General features: G+C 43.4%; 1 protein-coding gene across 2 annotated transcripts in view; it reads left to right on the top strand.

The window, feature by feature from the left end:
- Positions 1-22035, top strand: part of LOC148026681 (ribonuclease II, chloroplastic/mitochondrial-like) — a 74839-nt gene that overhangs the window by 15944 nt on the left and 36860 nt on the right. The window contains exons 2-12 of one of the 2 annotated variants that reach the window (XM_087691150.1): positions 8569-8725; positions 8830-8943; positions 9025-9102; positions 9183-9311; positions 9881-10102; positions 10195-10380; positions 10459-10521; positions 10623-10729; positions 10868-11017; positions 13475-13634; positions 13722-14117. In XM_087691150.1, coding sequence (XP_087547276.1) covers positions 8569-8725; positions 8830-8943; positions 9025-9102; positions 9183-9311; positions 9881-10102; positions 10195-10380; positions 10459-10521; positions 10623-10729; positions 10868-11017; positions 13475-13634; positions 13722-14117 — 1762 coding nt within the window. Of the gene's footprint in view, positions 1-8562; positions 8726-8829; positions 8944-9024; positions 9103-9182; positions 9312-9880; positions 10103-10194; positions 10381-10458; positions 10522-10622; positions 10730-10867; positions 11018-13474; positions 13635-13721; positions 14118-22035 lie in introns of both variants that reach the window. The other variant, XM_087691149.1, reaches the window with a different exon arrangement.

Genomic DNA, 22035 nt, shown 5'->3' with positions numbered 1-22035 from the left:
ATCTTCATCCATTTTGAGATTTATTCTCGCAAGCTACGTTAGGAGACTTTCCATATAGTTCAGATGAGATGCAAGGGATGTATTAGGCTTCATATCAAGTCGAAAAAATTCAATCAGTAAACCATACTTTGAGGACTTGGACTGTGCACCAAACAAGATATCTAATCTATCCCAAGTGTCATGGGATGTGTCATAGGCGTCCACATGATGGATGTAGCTATTATCCAACTCCAATTTAATTATGGACTGTGCTTTGTCATTATTCTTTTGCCAAGTAGCTGCAAGAGTTGCATCCCGAGGCTTCTTTTCTTGTCCATTGGTAATGGCCCATAGGCCCTTGCCCATGTTGGATGTCTGGAGCAATAGCAAATCAACACCGAAATTTTAGATTTGAGCGGCAAAAAATTTGATTGTGTCAAAAGACACAAGTACTAGATCGGTGCCAATAGACACCGTGTTTGTATCTTCTTCTTTGAGTCTTCCAAATCTTTAAAATCCTTCAAGATCTTCTAAAACCAAATCTTCCGCTCCTTGATTTGATATTGGGAATTTCAATACTCAATAAGATTAGAGTGTCAGTAGGTCCCTTGAGCCAAGAGGAGTGAAGAAATGAAGAGAAAAGTGGGCTTTATGTTTGAAGGTTATGGCTTCTCTTTAGGGTTTCATGATAGGTGACTATTTTTTTTGTTCAAGCAGCCCGTGGACGTGATCATTTGATACAAGCCTTGATGAGAAGAAAGCTTGAGTAGTGGGCTTTCAAAATTCAAAGCCCTATGGTTAGAGTGGATGTCACACTGTGCACAAGGAGAACGACCGTACAACCAGATGACGGGTTACAGACAGGCAGCGACCACAAATTTTGATAATGCTGAGCTCCAGACGGCCTAATGTCAGGGAGTGACGTGACAGGAAGTTGTGCAGAGTCCATCAAGAGATGTCTAGAAGAGAGCTAGCTGAGATTTGACCAATGGAGAGAGATATGAGTGCTCCAAGTAGACAGGGTCGTGTAGGCTATGGCTGCCATGAAGGGGTAAAGTAAAGATAGAGGTGGAAGATGAGACCTTCAGCTGGACTTGAGCTGAGCAATGATGAAGAGGAGCTGGTAGAGTAGAGAAGGGAGCTGAGCCATGCTCACCATGGCTTTGATACCATGTTGAGATGCATGGATCTGAGCATGGCTATGGTGGCTTGAAGGTATAGAGTGAATTCATGAAGACGTAGAGTTGAAGGCAAAATGTCACACAAGTGAATTAGGTTCCAAGATTGAGACTTGGACTTATAAAAACAGTCTTGTGTGGTTGGACAATGACTCAAACACTCAACTAAAAGGACAAAAGTACCATTATATTGCATTGAAAATGAGAGGCAAGTACAATGCTTTATAGCTTGAGGATAGGTCGTATTTTCTTGCTTTGTGCTTATGGGATTCTGGATAGCCTGCATATCCTTTACCCAATTTGCCCCTCAAAGAGGCTATACTAGGTGTGATTGCCTAAATCTCAACATTTTTTCTTCTCTCGCAGATTCTCTCTCTCTTCCTTTGTGTTTGAGTTCCTTATTTTGTTGTGCACACTCACATGGTATCAGAGCATGGTATCTGAGAGCGACACAAAGTTCGTGAGGCCATCCACATTTTCATTTACTGAAAACGCAAGCTCCTAGTAGCTGGCAACTACATTTGGTGCTCAGGCGTCATCATCTGGAGCCTATTGGGTGGAGGCGACTGTCTGTTGGCTAGGCAACTACCTTTTGTAGTCAAATGCAACCTTTCAGGAGCATGCAACAACATTCACATCAGTGTTTTGGTGCTTTTGTATCCTTCGTAAGTAGTCGACAATATTTTCTCCCTTAGGCGGACCTTCTACATTGAGATCTTTGTATCTTGTAGCCGATTCCTTGTCTCAAGGTTGTCCATAGGAAAACACAACTTTTTGTGGGTGTTTTGTAGATATATACGAAGATGTCTTACCACCACTTCTTTACTGACTCAGAGGATGAGGTCTCTATTCCTTCCTCTAAGAGATGAAGAGATTTTTGTGCTAGTTCACTTGACGACCGGAGGTCACCTAGTCCGTTTGTACGAGATTCCTCTCCTTCCCATTTTCTCCATGTTTCACAGAAGGCTCATTCTACTGGCCTTCATATGCCTTCCATGGCACCCTCTATACAGGTGCCCGTACTCCCTTCTTTTCCCAAAGAAGACCGGCTTGATGGCTCCAACTACTCGCATTGGTCGTATAAGGTGGAGTGTATCCTTGATACCTTCAATCTTTGGGAGTTTGTTACCTATCCTATTCCTTGTCCAGTGAAGGATCCCATCGTTGGATTGATGGATCGTGCGGTCTTATGGGATCGCCTCAACTCAAGAGCCCGATCTTTCCTCTTTATGAGATTACAGGATTCTATCCTAGTGGATGTGTGCAGGTTGCGGAAAGCAATGGAAGTGTGGACAAAGCTTGCTTCTTTGTACCATCAGAAGACATTTGCCCATTGGATTACTCTTGAGAAGAAATTATGGATGCTCGCTGTTGATGATTCTTTTTCCATGAAGAATCATATCAATAGGTTGGTGGACATGAGGGATGATCTTGCATCCCTTGGTAGGATGATCTCTTCAGAGGATATGGCCATGATTCTTTTGACTTAGCTGCCATCTTCTTGGTTTGATGTCTTCTACACCAGCCTTTTTATATCGCGGATCCGTGAGGAGCTTCTATGGGAGAAGCTTGCCCCGCTTGTTTTGGAGCATGATGAACACACCAAAGAGGTAGCTAGTGGATCCACCTCCACCAAAGCTTTTGTTGCAGGTTCAGGAAGGGGGACGCAAAAAAAAAAGGGAATGTTACAGGCTAAAAGACAAGAGAGTTCTTTAGGTTCTGACTCCAGCTTGGAGAAGCCTAAATGCCCATAGTGTGGGAAGGGGACACATCCAGAAGAGAAATGTTGGAAGAAGTACCCTTACCTTCATTCGGGAGCGAAGGATGGTGCTAAAACATCCGAGCCTTCTACCTCTACTCCAGCGGTTACCCATGAGTCAGTGTTCCTTCATATTGTTGACTTTGAGGAGCCTTCTTCAATGGTTGCCTCATCTTCTGAGAGGCCTTGGCTGGTTGATAGTGAAGCTTCTAGTCATATGACTCCATGAGGTGATTTGTTGCAGGATCTATGCCCTTCTGAGGGTTCAGTCGCTGTGGGTGACATTGTTTCAGTGTCTATTTGTGGTGTTGGCACTTTGCCTTTATTTTTCGATCGTGTGTCGAACTTCCTTTCATAGGCTCTTTATGTTCCAGACTTGAGCTTTCCACTTCTCTCAGTTTATGGCCTTACACGGCTTGGTACCTGGGTTGTCTTCACTGAGCAGGCGGTTGGTAGGAGAGCGGGCTTTATAGGCTCCATTCCCCTTCTCTTATACAGGGTCCTCACCGAGGCAGTTGTCTATTGCTACATCCGTTCTTGCTTGTGCACCCTCTTTTCTATACGTTCCTTCCCATCCTCCACCCTCTCCTCTGGTGGTTTCCTCGTACCTTCCATTTCTTTTAGAGGGGGACGATCTCGGTGATGCGGTTGTGGATTTCCTGGCCCCTAGTGTTTCAAAGGGGGATTCCTAGGACCGCAAGGAGCTTCTTCAGCAGCAATCTTCATCGACATTGGCATTTCTCTTGCCACCCTAGGATCCGTTTTTGCCTTGGCCTTTTACCACATCTAGGATCTGAGAAGGGGTGTTAGTAGTCACGTAACCTTGTCATCTCCTGCTTGTGAGCCTCAGTTTGAGTCAGACGAGGACTTTAGGAGCTTTGACGTGTCTATCACTTGTTTTGATGGAGAAGGTAGCTCATTCTAGAGCACTCAGTTTATTGCATTTTAGTGCATTTTCTCCTCCAATCGGGATTTTATATATATTTTTTGGGGCAGTTTCTACATTCTTCAGCTTGCTATTATCTTCCTCCGTTTCGGTGTTGCTGTCATCATTAGCCTGATCTAGTGCCCTCAATGACGCTGTGGGCTGCGTGCAAGGGCTGATGAGTCCTTCTGTATTCAGCATTTATTCCATTTTCAGCACAGGTTTTTTTTCTTCTTCTCTTGCAGATTGTCTCTCTCTTCCTCTATGTTCGAGTTTCTTCTTCCATTGCGCACTCTCACAGATCCACCCAGTCTTCCATGTTTCCTTGCTCAAGCCATACCGTAGCTCACCAGTGAGGGGGGAGAGATCGAATCCCCCACCACCTGTCTAGATTGAAGATCATGAAGAATTTGAGGTAAAGGGCACTGGAAAGGATATGACATCAATGATCGCACTTGGGAACGTGCAAAATATCTCCAAAGAGCACCTCTCAAAGTTAAAGAATTTCACAAGAGGAATCCAACGAAACTTGGATTAAACCACCAAGCCGCTCCTCATGGAACTTGTCACTAGAGGAGGGAGTGATGTCATGACATGCCATGATCAAGTGTACGGATTAATTCTTGCCTATGCCATATGAATCCACATCCCATGCGAACACATCCTTAATAGGACATCCTCCAGCCAACCATGCGAACCCACCCTTGCCAATGCTAGTCTTGGGAGCTCAAGGTGTTGAGACCTCCAAGTAAGTAACTTCAAGTTCCAGTTCTAGTTCTTGTCTAGTCATGGTATTTAGTCTTGTCTTGTCTTCCATTATACTCCCATTGTCATGTCACCTTCTAATCTCGTAGTAGGAGATATTGTCTAGTACTGTCTTGTATCTTGTTCATCCCCTTCGAGGAAGATCTTGTAATTTTGATATCTTGTATCCATACCTACGGTCGCGAGTTGTGGGATCCCTCATACCCTATGGAGTCCTGTTGTCTATACCTACAGTCCCGGGTTGTGGGATTTTCCATATCTTGTTAAGTTATCATTGTACCTTGTGCCCCTACGCGGGATTATCTTGTAATTATAATTCTTGTAATAGATCTTGCATCTAGTCTAGTCTCTCGAGCACAGTCTAGTGCTCCCATAACACCAGTTAGAACAAAGGTTGATGAAGAAAAGTGCTGAAAACATAGAAGTATTAACATGACTCAAACACAATAACTCAGATAGTAACACAATAAACGCAAACCCTAAACGCACAATGCAAAACTCAAAATGCAAAGCGCAAAAACCATAACCACAAATACAAATAGAGAAGAGAGAGAACTTTGAAGTGAATGAATGAATGTTGTAAATGAAGGAAAGAATGTACAAGATGCTCAAGGGCAGTCCAATAGTTGGTGGCTCTTGTTGGAGTGGATTGAGAGAGGGGTCAATGTGTATGGTCCACCAAAGACAAATCTTGAGTGCGGTAACCGCCTATTGGAGCAAAGACTGATGAAAGTGTTGAAGAGACAAAACTGACCTGTTGTAGATGCAAACACAAATCAGGATGATGCTGAAAATGGAAGGGCAGCATGTTGGAAACCAGAACACAGATGTCTCTGGGGTTGCAATGGTAAATGTAGCAATGTAACCGCTTGAAGATGATGGTACCTGATCATTGGTAGTAGTGGGGGGACTGGGCAACAATTGTAGACCATGTAGTAGTAGCAATCTTTGGGGTTTGGACAACTGGTGGAAGAGGGCTGATGGTGGTTGGAACCAGCAAGACAAGGATGGGGCTGAATGTTAGGCAGCTTGTCTATTTATAGATGTAGAAGGATCCACCCAAGTTAGGGTTTTGCATGTGGGACACAAAATTGTTTAGAATGGCTCCCCGTTTAATGACACTTTTTGTAATTTACATGTTTTGGGCTGTTTTAATGAGCTAATCAGTATGTAATGAATTTTTAGCTCAACAATACATCCATGTTTTCTACATACCGATCATCCTTAAAGATCTTGTCCTTTGTGTGCAAAATAGGGGGCACTTTCTTGCCACTTTCCACAACCTCAAATGGAGCTTTGCCAGTGGAATTATGCACTATGAAAGGCAAATATTGCTTTTGCTGTGACTTATGCTTAGATACATAGCATCCTAAGAGATCAAGCACTGTAGAATTTGCCTCTTTTGATTGACCATGTGTTTGCGGATAGAAGGATGAAATAAATTTCCGTGTGGTAAATTGGCTGAAAACAGGCCACCCTGTACACAAATGATGCCGCCTGGTCTATAAGTGCTGCCCAGGTCTGTTAGTCAGTCTGGTCCAAATAATGGCCGCCCAGGTTAGAAAGATGGCTGCCGTGTTTCGGAAGATGGCTGTCAGATCACTGACTAGGGTCTGCACGAACTGCAAGTGGGATGGGAGCTATCCCTGAAATGCAGCAAGCAGAGCACAAAACACAAGTTTGATGACGGCTGTCCCTGCAAAAGGCAGACTGGTATGAGTAGGAAAAGAGGCTGCCCAGATTTGGTTTGATGCTGCCCAGGTAGGTGTGCAGTGTGAGAAGGCTGCCTGCTGTAAAACACGGGAAATAGAGGGCTGTTCCTGCAAAACAGCAGCTGCCAGGGAAGAAGTGGCGCCGTCCAACAAGAAGGAAGGATCCCTGTTATCCATAGGTCTACAGCATTGTTTGGAAGGCGTTTAGCTGGTTGAAATGTTAGATAGGTTGCTCCTCTTCAAAGATCTCTAGTTCCCATGCGTGGCTCTGATACCATGTGAGGGTGCTCAGTAGAAATGAAAGTGACCACGGAGAGGAGATAAAGAGAGAATGCAGGTGAGAGAAGGAACAATGTGACTGCAATGGCTGAAGGTACAAGGCTGCGACAGTTAGCTCCAACATGTAGCTTGGCTTTGTGAAGAAAACTGCTAGGGTTTGCACCGAGGACACACAGAGTGTATGACCACGACAGAAACACAAAGAGACAGACACAGACATAGAGGGCAAAACTCAAACCCTAAACGCAAAACTCAAAACTCAAACCCTAAATGCAAAACTCAAAAACTCAAAATCTAAACGCAAAACTCAAAACTCAAACACAAACAGAAGAAGGGAGAGAGAACACAACTGTGAAGTGAATGAATGCTGTAAATGAATATAAGAGTGTATAGTGTGCTCAAGGGCAGAGCAATGTCGGAGTGTGACGTCCACCGGAGCCAGATCCCAAGTCTGTGACCACCAGTTGGAGTGTAGGAGTGCTGAATAGTGAATGGTAGTAGGCTGGTCACCAAAATGCAGTAGTTAGGGGGCTAGAAACTGGTAAACATAGGAGTGTACCGCCGATTAGAGGCTGGAAATTGCGCACAGTCTGCTGTAAACAGCAGGCTGAAACAGTGTCTGATGTGGTTGGCGATGATTGGATGATCATATCGCAGCAGATGATGATTTCGCTAGTAGTAGGAGCAAACATGGATGGAGTGGCAGCAGTCTCGAGGGCTGGACAGCCATGTGGGAGGAGGTTGACGGCTGAAATCTGCACGTGGAGGAAGGGCGTCCCAAAAACTAGGGTTTCCAGTGAATTCTCTCGAACCGCTCCCCGATTCAGGGTTTCCACTGAACTCTCTCGAACCACTCCCCATTTTAGGGTTAATCTAAAAGAGCATTTTTTAGTGTGTTTTGGGGCTGTTTAAGAGGCTAATCAGCAAGTAATGCATATTTTAGCTCAACAGGCACGTCAGTGTGGGCGCTAGATGGTAGCAGGGGGATCCGGTAATAAAGTGGCGAGGCCAAAAATGTGGACACCTAGGATAGCAAAAAGTGTCCAAAAAGAAATAATGTGCCCTCCATCTAAAGTGCCAGAATTACATAAAATGATAGAAATACAATTTCAGAGCTCCTAATGTTCTCGTTTGACTCAAATTGAGGCTTACAGGAAAGAGATGGCCATAGAAGACACACATGATTGTTAACAGGGAGGTGAGACAGAGCGCGATCTTTGCTCCTACTTTGTTCTTGCTTTAGGGGGCCTTTGAACCCAAACAAAGAAACAAGGAAATTAGGTGTAGAAAATGAAGAATGCGTTTCAAGGGAAATACTCTTTGATCATTCCGACTCATCAAAACCGATACTTCCTGATGTGATTCTCTCATAATTTGGAATTTATGATGTAGATGTCCCTATATATGAGGGAGGTGGTGGTGTACTAGTAGTAGAGGATGAATCTCAATCTATATACCAACCATGGAAATAATACAACCTTAGTGTGCAATAGGACTAGGTATTTAAAGTACAATTTGACATTTCCTTAATTCAAATTTCTATTTGCTTGGTTAAAATTGCAAATCAACAAAAATTATGCAATTGTATGTTTTTTATTGGTTCTTTGTGTGCATGTCCCAAGTGTTTCTGTTTGTCCACTATCTAGATATCCACTACTTGAAAAGTTGAAAGTACATCAATGAGCTAAGTGTGGTTTGGAAAGATATGATCATTCAAGAAACAAAATTTCTAGGGAAAATGATCAGAAAAATTGTCATTATATTCCTTTGCCATGAAGCATTGACTCAAAAGAATCCAAGTGCCATTACACTAAGCACATATTATAATATTATGCCCACTAATCTAAGTGAGGATTGATTGCATGTGTGGAGGTTATTTGGTTGCATATGGATTGCAGATGTGAAGATTGTTTGGTCTATGTTCAGTTGTTGGTTCTTATTTAATTGACATACTAAATTTGTTAGGTTCAGCACCACTGCAAGCAGAGAAAATTTTCTGAGAACACAATCTGAGAAGGCAGTACTTCAAAAGGGAGTTCTTATTGCATTTCAAAAGGAGTCTGGCAACATTTCTGTTGGAGTAACTCAAAGTTGTGAAGGAAAGAGTAACTGGAGTGTGATAGATCAGGTTGGTTCTTGTGTTATTGCCGGCACCTCTATATCTGTACCCAAGTCTGGATCAGTTTAGTTGAATTGTTATCCATCTAAAAACATTTTTTTCAACAATAACAGAATGCTGAGACTTGTGTAATTCGTCCAACACAAGTAAAGCTGGTTGTGCCTGGAGCTGAAAATTTTAATCCTGAAAGCTTGAGCCAGTTGTTATGCAATGTCGAGCTTTTGCAGGTAGCCATCCTTTTGGCTAGGTTTGGTTTAGCTAGCCCTGCAAGTTTGCTTTTGTGTGGTTATTAAAGTAGTTGCTTGCAGGATCCTACTCTTTTGGAGTTAGCATGGCAGCAAATGAGTTCCAAGAACAAAACAGTTGAGCTGGAGGAGCTTTCTCTGGTAAGTTATTGAAGAACACTGAATTTGTCGATAATTTATTATGAGAACACATTAAGTACTCACACTTCAATATTTGTCAGATCATATATGGCAGTATGACTCCTGAGAAATGCTACAGTACATACCGGTTACTGTCAAGTAATCCAGTTTATTTCAAATGCAAAGAGTGGGGTTTCTCACCAGTTTATGAACCTCGACCTCTAGCACAGGTTAGTCTCTAATGATGCCCATGCACTTTTAATTTCTAATTTTCTCAGGAAAGTCAGTTAGAGCTGTAGCAATGTCCTTTTGTGTCTTATGAAAGAAGGGGATAAATGTTTAATGCAAAGTATGAGGAGGTGGCAAGATGCCTTCTTAGATCCATCAAATTCTGCCACCTTCTTCTATTTAGGGTTCCCCTTAGGTTTAGCACTGTTTACTGTCAGGCTAGCTTTTTTTTCAGCCTTGTACTAAAGGGGATATGATGTTGTATTAATGAATCTTGGGTTCATTGTTTGGCCTTGAGTGAAGTCTAAGTTATTTTGGTAAATATCTAGAAAAGCAAGGGTGATGTATGAAGTGGGGAAATATGTGCTAGATACTTGAATATTGTATCCTTAAGTTGTGTTTATATAAATGTCTGCATGAAGTCTCAAAATCTATTTCATGTTGTGTGAAAAGAGGACTCTTTTCCTTGAGAAAGATTTACTTGGGAAGCAAGATGTATGATGCTCTTTAAGTAGTGAGGTTCTCAAGAGTTGCATAGTTTAAGTTAAACTGTTTTCGTTTCTGTAAAAAGGTTCAAGAGCTCCGGTTTAAGCAGCTGCAAGAAGCACTCGCCCACAAGAATCTTTCTGATTTTGTTGCTGACATAAAATCAGCAATGAGTTTGCCTGTTGTGGAAAAACCAAGACAATGCCATTGGGATTCAAAGGAAGACTTCAAGACTTTACTCCTGTCTTTGAAAGCTTTCGCTCTTCAGATTTGCAAATCACCTGAGCAGAAAAGTGATGCTATGAAGGTTCTTTGAATGTTAGGTGTCTCTTATCTTGTGCTTATTGCATGCTGAAACATGCAGGTGTATTTGTTCATATTGTTGCACTTCTTTCTCAGGTGTTAAAAGCACTTGGAGTGAGTACAACTTCTGAAGCTGCACAAAGTGTGATGCTCCAAATGGGCTACTTTTCATTACATGAGAACTTTGATCTCTTGAAGACAAATTTACCATTGGAATTCTCCCCCCAGTCCCTTGCAGCAGCTACAGAGATAAGGAATGCTCATCCTCATGATCTAGACAAGGTAAGCATGTGCCTTTAAAAAAACAATAATTGCAAGACTTGGAGCTTTAAATGCCTTTTTTCCCTTTGTGTTTCACAGGATGAGCGAGTAGATTTAACTTCCTTAAAAGTATTCACCATTGATACTGATAATCCAGATGAGGTAAGAAAGCACCATTTTATGTGCACATTCGGTAGTCTCTACTACTTACCAGTGGAATGACTTTTGACATTTTTTGTTGTGGCGTCCTCTCATTACACCAGGTAGATGATGGGCTCAGTGCAGTTCAACTACCAGATGGTCAATTAAAAGTCTGGATTCATGTTGCTGATGCTACTTGCTGGGTTGATTGGAATAGCTGTTTGCGGAAGTGAGTGCTTCAGCTACCCTTGATTTGTAGCTTGGTAGTGCTTAGTTCTTAGTGCCCACTTTGTGAAGTTTTGTGTTCTTGCTCAAGTATTGATTGGTTGATTTCAGCACACCCATAAGAAAGTTCTCTATTATGCAGGGAAGCCAGCCAAAGATGTACCTCTATCTATCTTCCCAGCAGAACAATTCCTATGTTTCCAATGGAGCTTGCAACAGGATCCATGAGTTTCAGGCAGGGTTGTCATTGCCCAGCTGTCAGTGTATCTGTGATTCTGGCTCATGATGGAAGGTAGGTCAGTGTTCTTTCCTTTAGAAGTCTACAATATAATCAGAAAGCCTTAATCTTTGTGTTTCGATCAATACATTTTTTCACTTCTTGCTAGCTATGATATGAGCTATATTCTTAAATCTCTTTCATGATGTATCAAATGGTTCATAAACTGAGGTGTTAGGATGGAGCATATGTTTTTCTGTCTTATGTACTTGAAGTTTGATCATACTTCCAGCTGGTTGAATCCAGTATGCTACACTGTAACATGGGCTAGCTTTTCATGGTGTTACTCTAGAGAATCTTGTGCCATGCTGACAGGTTGCCTGGGTAGATTTCAGACAAGATTTCTATGTGTCAATTGATGACTTTGGATGGTTCCTCTATTAGTGGTTATTGGAATTGCCCAACATCTTTGCAACTCTTTAGATGTTGGGATTCTGTAGACATCTACTTGGCCTAGTGTAAACAAAAAAATCGTTGGTGGACAATAACAAGGCCTATGTGTGGATGTTGTTGAGCTACTAATATGAGGGTTTGCACTCGGTCTTAATTATGGTGCATTAACCACTAATTTAGTCTCCTTAAAAACAACCCAAAAAGCAATTAATGGAAATGATAAAAAACGAATGGCTTATTTTTGACAAGAGGATAGCTCCCAATCCTCTGTAAATAGGAGTCTTGTGTTTGTGCATCCTCGATCCTACACATTTAGCCAGCTATCTATCAGCCCTCTCCTCGCCTATTGCTGTCTACACCCCTTGCCAGTGGATACCTCAGTTTCTGGAGCTTCCTTGAGTGCTTCCCCACCTGTCCATGCACTCTAGTAGCCACATGACCTGATTTGGGGAGCATCCATTGCCTCTTCTTCATCAGAAACCATTGCCCAGCTGCCCACAGTCTCCCACACCCTGGTGACCTGATTCTGCCCCTGTTCCAGCTGTGTTTCATCAATCTTCAGGTTGCCCAGCTGATCCACAACGTCCTTAGCAGGTCTGCCCCGGTGTTTTCTGTCCAGACAGGCTCTGCAGCCCCTGCACAGTAACCAGTAGCTGTTGACATCATCACCACCTTGCATTTGCTGCTGTATGGATCCGATCAGCTGTTCTACGCTTGTGTTTTGCTGCAGGCAGGCTGCCCTGCTGCCGCCCAGTCACCAGAGAAGTAACAGTCAGTTGACATCATCATCCATCCAACTAGATCTGTGTTTTCAGCTTGCTGGGCTGACTTCACTACTGCTGCCCTCATTCAGACTTCATCAGACTGCTGCCACTGTGTTTTGACACCCGCTTCAAACACCTCTGCAAAAGTCCTAGAGACATGGAGGTTGGAGGCTCTCTAATTGTATCATCTTCATACTCGCTTTAATTTGTTAACATTTAGCATTCTACAGATTGTGTTCTCCAAAGAGCAAAGAACTTTCTGGCTACTCAAAGAGTATAAAAAATTTAGCTAGGCAGCCAGATATGTGCACGTTTCTCTCCTTGGGATTGGGTTAAACAAACTTCAGGAGCTTGGAGAACCATTTTATGGGCTTGTTTTTTAAAGAGTGTTGTTTTAGGAAGGCAGTTTGGGAGGAAATGCAAAAAGTGGAAGGATTGATTATGGGAGGGAAACACTGAAGAGGGGTTTGGCATGTGTTCTATGGAGATACATATGAAAACAGTAGGTTGGATGTGTGGTAACTAGTGGCTTGGTTTGCATATAACAGGCTCCAATCCAAGGGTGAGGTGTTGAAGATGGAGGAAGAGAAACCAACCCCCTTGCAGCGCAGCCGCAAAACCCCCCCCCCCCCCCCCCCCCCCCCCCGCCCCCCAAAAAAAAAGGAGCAAAAACTTAGTAAATGCATAGCACAATGCTGTACTTGCTGTATGCATTTCAGGGTCAGGCATTGTTGTCAGGAACAAATAGCTTTCTAAGGACAACCATTCTGTTGCCAAAGCTGTTATTTCAGGTTTTTGGTGCTAAAAGATCTGAACAGTCATGACACAAATACCAGGGCAATGATTCAGCGCAAAGAGACCATTGTTGTGTTCAACTAAGAAGTTTGCACACATCAGTTCTAGATAAAAAGGAGATGAATGTGTTTGACAGGCTGGCTCTGTCACTTACATACTCTGTTAGCTTTGCAGCATGACAACTATTTCTAATGGTTTGAGTATGTCCCGAGTAGGATCATTTTGTTCTATACATTGGTAAGATTATGAATTTGCTTAATTTTGCCATAAGCTTCGTATGTGATATCCTTGCATGATCATGTCGGCCCAATAAGATTGCATGTTGGTTCCAGAGTCATTTGATGGTTCTATGATAATGATATCTTGGTGTTGAGGTGCCAGATGTGTTTCAATGTTGTTCTTTGCATGCCTTTTAAAATATCTGGGCTTCTGGGTTTCAGTATTTACAGCTTTGATACATTTTGTCATACATAAAGTCTGAGTTTTGGGCTTGAGTTTTCATGTCAAACAAATCCTGAAGTGTTGCAGAAAGTACAGTTCAGAACTCTATAATCTGCCCAACCTACAAACTATCTTATGGCACTGCAACTGAGCTACTATCGTCGAATTTGCAAGAAGAAAGAGAATTATCAATTTTATACAAGGCGGCCTCACTTCGAAACAAGTGGCGTCTTTCAAAGGTAGGTTAGATGTGTCAGCACTAACCATTAATAGTCAAGAATTTCCACACCATTGTTCTGAATTTGATTTTTGAAATGAATATCCAGGGGGCTTTGAATGTTATCGTGCCAAAAGTTGATGTGTCTGTAGAAGATGAGACAGCTGTGGATCCAATTATATCTATCTCAATGGAAGATGACAGTAGTCCTGCAGCAGTACTTGTCTCAGAAATGATGATACTTTGTGGGGAAGTCATTGCAATGTTTGGGAGTGAAAGAGGACTTAGTCTTCCTTACAGAGGCCAGCCTCACAACGAAGACATCAAGAAAGCCATGTACGCTATTCCTGAGGGCCCTGCAAGATCTTTTGCCCTTGTTCGCTGCTTGTCACGTGTAGACGTGAGCTTTAGCAAGCCCTTGCCACATGCATCTCTTGGCCTTTTGGGTTATGTGCAGTTTACTTCTCCAATCCGACGTTATGTTGATCTCTTAACACACTACCAGGTATTTGGATTCAGCTTATTGTGGCACTTTGAATGCGTTTTTGAATGATCAACATGATATTCTACCTATGGCTTCAGATCTGAGAATTGTGCCTTCTGTAAATTACTCGGCTTTGAACATGATAAAGCCCTCTTGTGTTAAAAAGAGGAAAGTTATTTTATTTCAAAAGGCTAGTTTAAGCATATTTCTCTCTTAGATCAGCAAGAAACTATGATTGGCAGGACCAGCAGCATACATTCTTGCATAGGCCATGGGGGAGTTTTTTTGGGGTTGGGGGGGGGCAAGGAGTTTGAGAAAGAGAAGGTTTTTGGGGGGGGGGGGGAGAGAGAGAGAGAGAGAGAGAGAATGGTGTATTAATGTCTATAAAAGGCCAAATTGACCTACAAGACAAAAATAAATACATCTGATGTTCAGGAAACTGTCATGTTTCCCAAGTACAATAGAGAATTGATAATCTAAAAGGAAACATCTAGCTAGGAAACAACAAACAATACTAAAAAACACTAGGGATCTAATACAATGTGGAATTGATATGGGTATTAGTATCATTTTGATATATCTCTCATGTTCTATTCAACATGGATAGGCTGAAGTGTTGGGATAGAGTTGCTCGATGACATGCTAGTATCGTTTGTATCCTCTTGTGGTGCCTTAAATAGGGATGTGGATTGGTAGGCCATGGGCGGCGCGCTTTGCATCTCTCAATGGCTTTGTTGCCAACTATATGTAAGGGTAAATGAACAATTGGAGAAAGCTAAAAGTTACATGCAAAAAAGAGAGAACTCTAAGTTCTAGCTTGAGCGATAATTTAATGTATCCACCTATGGATGTGTGGCCAACGTCTATGTCAACATCTAACGCATCTCGATTGCTCAAGTTGGAATGTTTGATCAATCAATATCCCTCGTGTATGTGTAGACTATGGTAGTGTCAAAGTGACCTTGGTGGTGATCATCGCTTGTGTGTATTGAGATTGCAACTGTGGTGAAGCCTCTTGAGTCTTCCTTGCAAATGAATTTGTGAGTTGCCTTTGGATAGGGCCTCGATGTCATGGAGCTGTTGTCCTTCTGAGAAGCGTGTTATGAAGCCATCATATCAAGAGAAAGAGGCCAAGGTATCACTGATTAGTAAAATCCAAGACTCTAGATAGTGGGTCCAAAATCCATGTCTAAAGAGACGGTGGAAAGTGCTTGAAGCTCATAGTATGTTGAGTAGTGGCAAATGTAGTGCTCCTTTATTTGTGGCTCTAGCTGATATATCTAGCATATGTGCTCCTTTAGTGGTATGGATCTATATCTACCAATTTCAATCTCTAACTGATAACAATAGGTGCACAACTGACCAACAATACATCTGATCCCATGTGAGAGTTGGTGTAAATAAATACTTGTCTACAGATAACAAACAAACACAATCGTATGACAAAGCACAGATTGCAAAAGAATATAGTTAGGGTGAGGGTAACTTAGAGACAATAAACATTGGAGAAGGTAATGAATGAATCATGAATGCCGAATGTATAATATGCTTAATGCAGCAAACACACTATGCAAAGTTGAAATATTGATCCCCAAACTCCCATGTCTCAGGGATTGGCGCAAAGGGTATGAGTTTGAGAGAGAGTATGTTGTACTTTGACGGATCTTGACATGCAGCAGACAACCTTCATGAATGTTTGGCACATAATTGCACTCATACGTTATATGGTATTGTTCGTACCGTATGATTTGTACAGTATAGTATGGTATGTATCCATACAAAAAAACAAGCCTTTCTTGGCCACCGTGTTTGTTGTGTCCCCCCGTGTTCTATCTACGCGCTTTGCGTGCACGTTTTGCCTGGCAAATCAGATTGAAGACTTGCTGGTCATTTTGGACAACAAGGGGAGTTAGAATACCGAAAGGGATTGGGAGAATCCCATCGTACATCAACTTCTTTTTCAATTAAGTTAAAGAAATACCGAAAGGGGCGCGGGTTTTGGGGCCAACAAGGTGTCCATTGTCTAAGATTGTAAGTTATTTTGCATTTCTCAGTTTTGTAATAAATGTTACTGCTGTAACTAAGTTGTAATCAAGGAATTACTACCCATCCACAGAAGGAAGGCTGGTTTCACAAATACTTTTTTTTGCAAATAAAATGTGGCTAATTATATTACTTAGAAGGTTGATTACAACAAAGTGCACATGCTCAATAGACTAGCTAGAGCTAATGCAAATCACAAATCTATCATGTATACAAGCCTCTCAAGGCGGTCTGGGGGGAATGGGAGCAAGAAGCCATGGAGAGGGGGTGTATCGCCATCTGGGGCTGCCCGCCTGTATCGTGAAGAACAAGTCATGGCCGTCCCAAGTGCGCTGTAACGTGCCCGCTCCTCAAATCGCGGGACACGTCTTAGCAATCTATCGAGAGATATATCTAGAAGACGCCGCCCGGCACTCCCAAGGAATGACATGGGGTTTGCCAACTAGGGTCTCTCGAGTCTGCCCCGCAACGGAACTTATCCGGCCGTTCCCACTAGGATCGACCTGAAGTCCGAGTTCCTAGTCATCATTCTCTAAGGTCATAGACCGACTTTTTCCTAACATTTCCTGTTAACATCTCCTTTGAGGAAAGCTCTCGGCTAACCGAGACCACCCTTCCGTAGGATAGACCCATTGGTCACATCCACCATGCTTCCCTCGAGGGTTGTTTTAGTTATCTAATTACCTACCACGTTATGCTTGACATATAAAAGCAGCTTTCTTAATCAACCCGTTAGTCACAGGTTTCTTTACGTAATTTAGGCCACGGACACGAAAACAAGATAAAACAAGATCAAACATTTCCTTAACTTATCTTCGGATTAATGTATATCTCCTGCCCATATAGGAGAATTAAGTGCTACTTTCTGCCTCCGCAAAAAAATCCTTCCGTCTTCCGGCAATAAAACCCGAAGGTTTATCCTTCCAAAATTCCGCCTTGTAACTAGTATCAAGATCTCGAGATCCCATCTCGAGTCACGTAGAATACTTGTGTAGAGCCCGGAGGCATTGGGATTTACGGCCAGAGCTCCCATTGGCACCCAAGTGTCCTCCTACGCCAAGTGATTTCCACGGAGAGACCTCTCGCGGCGGGTTCGGTCCACATTCTCGGCGCGGATTTATAACCCCCTTGGTTAGGGTTTGGCGGCTCGCCGGGGGGGGGGGGGGGTAGCTAGCGCCATCCTTCCTTAATTATCCCTTTAGGAAATCAACCATAGCTGAAGCAACCAACATAGTAACAATTGCTAGGGAAAACATCCCTTTCGTTTCCATGGCAATCAGCCATCTCAGACATGGGCATGAAATCATCAAACACTCCCCACTTGGGTTAACATCCAAAACCACATTAACAAACAGTTGAATGCACAACCTCTTGCTTCAAGGCATCGCAATCCCATTGCGTGTACAATCAAAATTTTAACTGGATGTATCAAAACAATTGCTTAAGGGATTTACAACCTTTTCAAACCGCCAAGCATAACTTGGGGTCAACAATCCATTTAGGGTTAGGTCACCAGCTTCAACTAAGCTAGAAGCGTATCCATTTGCGATAGTCCACAGCAAGATCGATAAAACAATTCGCAGGTAATTATACATATTCCTAATGCACCGGATCATATGTGACTTGCATCTATGAAAGTCTAGGGTTTTGTCTAACGATGCAAGTGTATCTCATGAACAGAATTTAACATTTCATGTGTTTCTTTTAACCATGATTGCGAAACGTGAATTCTAAATGACTATTCATGCACTGAACTAGTTAGAAAGCTATCATTTTATGTGAAGTAAGGCGATAACCTTATCATTTTATGTGTGTAAAAGCTATCATTTCGTGCCTAAAATCTTGTGCGAATTTCAAACTCTACCGTTTCGTGCATGCAACTTAGTTCTTAGAGTAAACAAAACCCTATGCATGACATCAATCCTTTCATCCCTTCCACGAGAAATATTCCTAAATTAAATTTTAACGCTTAGAACCTAGGCTTGATTCATGTGTACTGCATTGGTCGCTCCGCTCGCCCCTCCGGCATTACTGGTGGCTTGGACGCCTACGCTTCCCGCGACTTTCTTCTTAGGAGCCATTCGCCTTGCGGAGATTGGGCAGTTGGGACCTTAACGGTTTCGGTTTGACACGTTTGGTTGGGAAAGACCGCTGGATGGGGTTTGTTACCGAGAGAGTGGTTTGGGTGACTTGTGGCGGTTACTCTCTTCTCACTCTCCTTTTCTTCTTTTTCTCCTCTCCTTCTTTCTCTCTCTCTCTCTCTCTCTCTCTCTTCCCTCTTCTCCTACTCTCTCTCTTCCTATTCTTCTTCTTCTTCTCTCCTTCTCCCTCTCTCCCTCTTCTCTCTCTTCTCTCTCCCACTTCTCTCCTTCTCTCCCTCCTCTCCCTCTTCTCTCTCCCTCTCCTTCTTCTTTCCTTCTCCTTCTCTCCTCCTCTTCTCTCTCTCTCTTCCTCCTCTTCTCTCTCTTCCTTCTTTCTCTTCTCTCCTCTTCTCTCTCTCTCTTCCTCCTCTTTTCTCTCTTCTTTCTCCTCTCCTCCTCTCCCTCTCTCCCCCCTCTTCTCTCTCTCTCTTCCTCTTCTCTCTCTTCCTTCTCTTCTCTCTCTCCCTCCTCCTTTCTCTTCTCTCCTTCTTCTCCTTCTCTTCCTCGTCTTTTCTCTCCTCACTCCCTCTTCTTCTATCTCCTCACTCCTCTTTCTCTTCCTCCCTTCTCTTCTTCTTTTATCGCTTCTCTCCTTCTTTCCCTTTCCTCCTCCTCTCCTTTCTCTTCTCACTGTCCACGGGGGGGGGGGGGGGGGGGGGAGGAGCTGGCGCAGCTGACAACGAATGGGGGGGCTCTTCCTGATAGATGCCCAGGGTCCGCGATCACCAGGCGGATGGAGCGCCTGTCTGCCACCGGGGGGGGGGGGGGGACTCGTACGTCAACAGGGGGGAGGGGACAGCGTCCGACGGAGGCCCCAGGGGCCCGCCTACAGCAAACGGGGGGGGGGGGGGGGGCTTTTGCAGCAAGGGGGGGGGAGCTTCTTTTCGGACAGCAGGGGGAGAAGGTTTTATAATGTGTGGGAGGGGGGGAGGAAGCTGCTGATCGTCGCCAATTGGGGTGCTGCATGCCCCCCCACCTCCAGCTCACTCCCTCTCTCTCTCTCTCTCCTCGCCATGCTCACGGCAAGGGGAGAGAGAGGGAGGGAAATTAAAAAGAAAAAACCAAAAAGGGGGGGGGGTGAGTTCCTATGGGGGAGGACACGGAGTCACAGGGGGGGAAAGAAATGTTACATCCTCTCTCCCTTAGAGGAATCGAGATGTCCTCATCTCGAGAGAAACTGGGGGAGACAAGAACAATCGGGGCTTATAGCCTGTGGGTTAAGGCCCACCACGCTTCCGCTGCGCTACTTTGATTACTCAAATTCTTAAAATGACAACTTGTCACAACTCATAGAATGCAATAGGATTTATTCCAAGTACAGGACTTATTACCTCGAGAGGATCTTCCTAGGACATCTGGTCATCCTCAAAGGTTACAACAGGCTCCAAGCCTTCATCATCATGTGGTTCATAACATGAGCCAAAAGTAGAGTTTAGACGGCTTCGTTTGACCGCACGTTCTTGATTCTCAAGGTCCAACTTAGGACAATGTGTTTGGATGTGTCCTAGTTCATTGCAGTGGAAACATCGGCGGTTGGGGCATTTCTTACGTATGTGTCCTATCTCTTCGCACTTGTGGCACCTCTTGTCTTGATCTCGTGAGTCATCTTCATCATAGTTGCCTGATTTAAGTTCTTGGACGATTGGAATCGCTCTGAGTAATGCGTCTTGCAAGTCCGTTGGGCGTATTGATTCCAATCGAGTGTTTATGGGTGGATTCAACCCAGCATAGAACTTTGACACCTGTTGTGTCATATCCATTGGGGGTGCATACTTTAGGAGTGAAATGAACTTTGAATAATATGCATGAAGGGATAATCCTAGCTGCTTCAATTCGTAGAATTCATTTATCTTTTGTGTGCGGTAGGCAGGTGGCAAATACCTCTCTCGCATAGCTTCCTTAAGCTTATTCCAGGTGACGGTCCCCTCCGAGATCGCTTGGTCTCTGCACCAATTTTCCACCAAAGTCTCGCTTCGCTTGTAAGCTTAAGTTTGGCGAGCATGGCTTGGTTAGCAGGTGCAGTTTCTGCTGCCTCAAAATAGTCCTCCATGGACTCAATCCAAATCTCGGCATCAGCTTGAACAGTCCTTCCCTTGCCATCAAACTCGGGTGGCTTAATTTACTTGAGAAGGAACTTCTTCTCTTGCATGTTAGCATTCGTAGGTGCAGAAGGTGCTTGACAATCAAGCCATACCACTTAGGTTATTTAGGTTATGTCTATGATCCGAACATTAATCAATCATGCATCATTAAGAAGTTTTGCTCTAATACCAACTGTAACGTGCTCGCTCCTCAAATCGCGGGACATGTCTTAGCAGTCCATCGAGAGATATATTTAGAAGACGCCGCCCGGCACTCCCAAGGAATGACACGGGGTTTGCCAACTAGAGTCTCTCGAGTCTGCCCCGCAATGGAACTTATCCGGCCGTTCCCACTAGGATCGACTTGAAGTCCGGGTTCCTAGTCATCATTGTTTAAGGTCATAGACTGACTTTTTCCTAACATTTCTTGTTAACATCTCCTTTGACGAAAGCTCTCTCGGCTAACCGAGACCACTCTTCCGTAGGATAGACCCATTGGTCACATCCACCACGCTTCCCTCGAGGGTTGTTTTAGTTATCTAATTACCTACCACGTTATGCTTGACACATAAAAGCAGCTTCCTTAATTAACCCGTTAGTCATAGGTTCCTTCACGTAATTTAGGCCACAGACACGAAGACAAGATAAAACAAGATTAAACACTTCCTTAACTTATCTTCGGATTAATGTGTGTCTCCTACCCATACAGGAGAATTAAGTGCTTCTTTCTGTCTCCGCAAAAAAATCATTCCGTCTTCCAACAATAAAACCCGAAGGTTTATCCTTCCAAGATTCCTCCTTGTAACTAGTATCAAGACCTCGAGATCCCATCTCGAGTCACGTAGAATACTTGTGTAGGGCTCGGAGGCATTCGGATTTACGGCCAGAGCCCCCACTGGCACCCAAGCGTCCTCCTACGCCAAGTGATTTCCACGGAGAGACCTCTTGCGGCGGGTTCGGTCCACATTCCCGACGCGGATTCATAACCCCCTTGGTTAGGGTTTGGCGGCTTGCGGGGGGGGGGGGGATAGCTAGCGCCATCCTTTCTTAATTATCCCTTAAGGAAATCAATCATAGCTGAAGCAACCAGCATAGTAACAATTGCTAGGGAAAACATCCCTTTCGTTTCCATGGCAATCAGCCATCTCAGACCCGGCCATGAAATCATCAAACACTCCCCACTTGGGTTAACATCCAAAAGCACATTAACAAATAGTTGAATGCACAACCTCTTGCTTCAAGGCATCGCAATCCCATTGCGTGCACAATCAAAATTTTTACTGGATGTATCAAAACAATTGCTTAAGGGATTTACAACCTTTTCGAACCGCCAAGCATAATTTGGGTCAACAATCCATTTAGGGTTAGGTCACCAGCTTCAAGTAAGCTAGGAGCGTATCCATTTGCGATAGTCCACAGCAAGATCGATAAAACAATTTGCAGGTAATTATACATATTCCTAATGCACCGGATCATATGTGACTTGCGTCTATGAAAGTCTAGGTTTTTGTCTAACGATGCAAGTGTATCTCATGAACAGAATTTAACATTTCATGTGTTTCTTTTAACCATGATTGCGAAACGTGAATTCTAAATGACTATTCATGCACTGAACTGGTTAAAAAGCTATCATTTTATGTGAAGTAAGGCGATAACCTTATCATTTTATGTGTG

This window comes from Lygodium microphyllum, chromosome 13 (genome assembly GCF_053477565.2).
Source record: "Lygodium microphyllum isolate KBCC chromosome 13, Lygodium_microphyllum_v1.1.10, whole genome shotgun sequence".
NCBI lineage: Eukaryota > Viridiplantae > Streptophyta > Polypodiopsida > Schizaeales > Lygodiaceae > Lygodium > Lygodium microphyllum.
Note: the sequence above shows the minus strand (reverse complement) of the source record. Positions and strands in the feature narration are given on the sequence as shown.